This window comes from Sesamum indicum, linkage group LG4 (genome assembly GCF_000512975.1).
Source record: "Sesamum indicum cultivar Zhongzhi No. 13 linkage group LG4, S_indicum_v1.0, whole genome shotgun sequence".
NCBI lineage: Eukaryota > Viridiplantae > Streptophyta > Magnoliopsida > Lamiales > Pedaliaceae > Sesamum > Sesamum indicum.
Genome location: NC_026148.1, coordinates 6,725,789 through 6,727,194, shown reverse-complemented (window position 1 = coordinate 6,727,194; position 1,406 = coordinate 6,725,789). Strand labels below are relative to the sequence as shown.

Here is a 1,406-nt window from a genome sequence, read left to right as displayed (position 1 = left end):
CATCTGCACAAATGTGATTAGTGGCTCCACTATTTACAATCCAAGAACTAGAAATTAAGGAAGTTGAATTAGCCCAACTACCTGCAAAGTTGTTGAGTTGTGCAAAATTAATTTGAAGGGGATCTGATGGTGTCTCTTCAAGCATAAACTTCTTCATCTCCTGCCTTATGAGCTCAGTAATATTTGAACAGTTTCCTTCAACTGACTTCTTACCAGAATCATCAGACACCATAACACTGTATCCTCTTCCTTTTCCCACGACCTTCTTCCTCTGTTATGCCATTTCCTTATACCAGTCTGGTGTGCCGTGTAATTTGAAGCACGAATCCTTCATATGCCCTGGCTTTTGGCAGTAATCACATATCATTTGTCGCTTATCAACCACTGGTTTCTTCTTGTAAATCTACCCTTTAATCTGGAATGCAGCACCACTATTCGTTTCCATGTTGCCTAAGCTCATTTGAATTTGTTTCTCCATCCTAATGAGCATAGAGTAGGCCTTGGTAACTGTAGGCAAAGGTTCTAGCAGCAATATCTGACTGCGTGCTTGTTCATACACAGAATTAAGGCCAACCAAAAACTGTATTAATTGATTCGAAGCCACCATATCAGCCATGGCTTTGTTAATTCTGCAGGTGCAATTTGTGCAAATACATATTGGCATAGGTGCCAAACACATAAGCTCATCCCACAAACGTTTCAATTTTGTGTAATATTCGATTACAGACATGTTACCTTCTGTTACCTGCCTAATTTCTCTCTGCAGTTGATAGATTAATGGACTATTACTCTCACCATAGCGATCTTCTAACTCGATCCATAACTCTCGTGATGAACCAACATACATAAAAGATTCTGCCAATTCTTTTATCATGCAATTAAGAATCCAGGTTGTAACCATAGAGTCAATACGATTCCATTTCCTGAACTCGTCTGTATTAGTTCGAGGACAAACAATTGTTCCGTCAATGAAATCAACCTTCATTTTAGCAATGAGAGCTCTCTTAACTGCTCTGCTCCAGGCAAAATAATTACTGCCAGTGAGCAGAGCTGACACCATCACCATTCCTGGGTGATCCGACGACTGTAACTGCATAAACTCTGGATCTGGGATGCCTCGCAATATGGCATCATTTCCATGAGAACTACTGTACTCTGTCATCGCCATGGCGGAGATAAAAAATCAAAAAAATAACAGATGGAGATATCAAGAGACCTTCACATGGAAGGCTCTAATACCATGTCTTGCAATTGAGCGGAAGAAGAAAGCAAATTGCAAAGTGTAAATGCCATTATCAGAATGAATGAAGTTCGATCTCTCAATTGAACAGTGGAACTTACAGCTTCTTAAATACATAGCAAAGAAGATGATGAACAGAAAAATATAACAACTTGCAATTAATTGA

The 1,406-nt window shown here is 39.3% G+C and overlaps 1 protein-coding gene across 1 annotated transcript; it reads right to left on the bottom strand.

Annotated features, from left to right (window-relative positions):
* On the bottom strand, window positions 404-1,168 carry LOC110011893. The gene has a single exon (XM_020693479.1). It carries the CDS (start codon window positions 1,166-1,168, stop codon window positions 404-406), a length of 765 nt encoding a protein of 254 aa, XP_020549138.1.

Bases quoted from the DNA above. Each gene is read 5' to 3' on its own strand.
- LOC110011893 (XM_020693479.1), bottom strand. From the start codon at position 1,168: ATGGCGATGACAGAGTACAGTAGTTCTCATGGAAATGATGCCATATTG.